General features: G+C 43.5%; 1 protein-coding gene across 1 annotated transcript; it reads right to left on the reverse strand.

Moving 5' to 3' along the window:
* LOC306645630 (olfactory receptor 13C7-like) lies at positions 1 to 960 on the reverse strand (the record flags this gene model as incomplete). Its single annotated transcript, XM_079113571.1, has 1 exon — positions 1 to 960. The coding sequence occupies one exon, from the start codon at positions 958 to 960 to the stop codon at positions 1 to 3; it is 960 nt and encodes a 319-aa protein (XP_078969697.1).
* Positions 961 to 2,097: the final 1,137 nt, after the last annotated feature.

The raw sequence follows: 2,097 nt of genomic DNA on the forward strand, positions 1-2,097 counted from the left end.
TCACTGACTGAAGTGTTTCTGACTTACCAGGTTCCTCACAGCAGCCTTCACATCCTTGTTCCTCAGGCTATAGATGATGGGGTTCAACATGGGGGTCACCACTCCATAGAACAGGGAGATGAGCTTGTCTGCCAGGTCCTGCTTGTCAGCTCCCAGGGAATCCTTGGACTTGGGCTTCCCATACATAAAGAGGATGGTCCCATAGAAGACGACCACAACTGTGAGGTGGGCAGAGCAGGTGGAGAAGGCCTTTTTCCTCCCCTCAGCAGAGGGGATCCTCAGGATGGTGGCAAGGATGAACACATAGGAGAAAGAAATGAACAGGACTGGGACCCCCAGGAAGATCACATTGGCCACCACCATGCTGATCACATTGATGGAGATGTCAGCACAGGCCAACTTCAGGACAGCCAGGATCTCACAGGTGAAGTGGTTAATGACATTGTCCCCACAGAAAGGCAGGTGCATTGCTAAGGATGTCTGCACTGTGGCAGTGATGCTTCCAGCTGCCCAGGAGCCTGCAGCCATGGGCACATAGACAGCCTTGCTCATGACCACAGGGTACCTAAGGGGGTTGCAGATGGCCACATAGCGATCAAAGGCCATCATGCTCAGGAGCACACACTCTGTGGCTCCCATGGCAAAGGAGAGAAACATCTGCACAGCACATGCGGAGAAGGAGATGGTCTTCCTGGGGGTGAGGAAGCTGTCGAGGATGAGGGGGACTGAGGAGGTCGTGTAGCAGATGTCCAGGAAGGAGAGGTTGCCCAGGAAGAAGTACATGGGCGTGTGCAGGTGGGAGTCAAGGACAGTCACCAAGATGAGGATGCCATTGCCCAGCAGGATCACCAGGTACATCAGCAGGATGAGCACAAAGAATGTTTTCTCCAGTTTGGGGTGGGCTGACAGGCCCAGGAGAATGAACCCCTTCATGGGGGAGGTCTCATTGAATCTGACCATTGTGTCTCCTATGTTATTTGAAGGAACTCAGAAGATCAACTTCATGATTCTCTGATGCTTAAAGTGTCCAAGGAGGCAGTAAGGAAACCCCTCCTTGCCAAGCAATTGAAGAACAGCTCTGACAATTTGCAGGAGCAAGTTTTCTCTGTTGTTCTAAATAAAATGCAGAGAATTTGATCAGTATCTCTTTGATCAAATCTGACCACTCCAGAGATAAGTTTGAAATGTCATGATTAGATTTAATTTTCCTAGCCACATTCAAGAGAGGCATCAAAATTTTGTTCAAGTTATACCATGTGGACAATTCATTTTATTTAACTTTGGTAAGAAATATAATATTTATAATATATATTAAGTATTATATTATAAATATTATATTTCTTACCAAGATCTTATTGCCTAGGACTGGTAGAAAAATCTATTGCTCTTTTTCCTCACTTCCTAAACTTTCCCATCTATAAGTGCTTTTCTAGTTCTTTCTCACAATGTAGAGGGATCTGAACCATTTATTCATTCACTTGGTCACTTGCCAGACTTTTCTGGGACACTTATTAAAAAGAATTGGCACTTGCCAACTCATGGAAATTGTTAAATCCCCTTTCTCCACTGGGTCTCCTTTTTCTGTATTGCTTACTTTGGGATAATTATTATGAGCAATATTCCATCCCTCAGACTAAATGATTGCATGAATTTCTCATTCTTGGACTTTCTTTTTGCACCATTGATGTGTCCTTTCCTCTTTCCTTCAAGATCCCTCCATGTCACTAAGTTCCCAGGTATGAAGCCAGAAATGAGATGGGTGCATAAGAGTGTCTATATTCTTTTTAAAGTGTGCTCTTACCTTTTTAAAATAATTATGTTGATAAATAAAATCACCTCTCTGAGGCCTGGGAATAGCCCAGAAGTCAAAAATATAGCCAATCTAGTTGGAAAGCAGCAACCAAAGGAATCAGCTCCTGAAATGAGTAGAAGTTAAGTTTTCTTGCCTTTGCTCTGTGTTTGGGTAAAATCCACAAAAGATCATTTGCTGCATGTACAAAGTCATTTAAATCACACTCTACTGTTGGGATTAGTCTAGTCCCTGAAGTGATTTAAAGTTTTAAAATTGAAGTGACAAAGTTAAGAAACTTTCTATAC

The sequence above is a fragment of the Sciurus vulgaris genome (assembly GCF_902686455.1).
Source record: "Sciurus vulgaris genome assembly, chromosome: 15".
In the NCBI taxonomy this organism is placed as follows: Eukaryota; Metazoa; Chordata; class Mammalia; order Rodentia; family Sciuridae; genus Sciurus; species Sciurus vulgaris.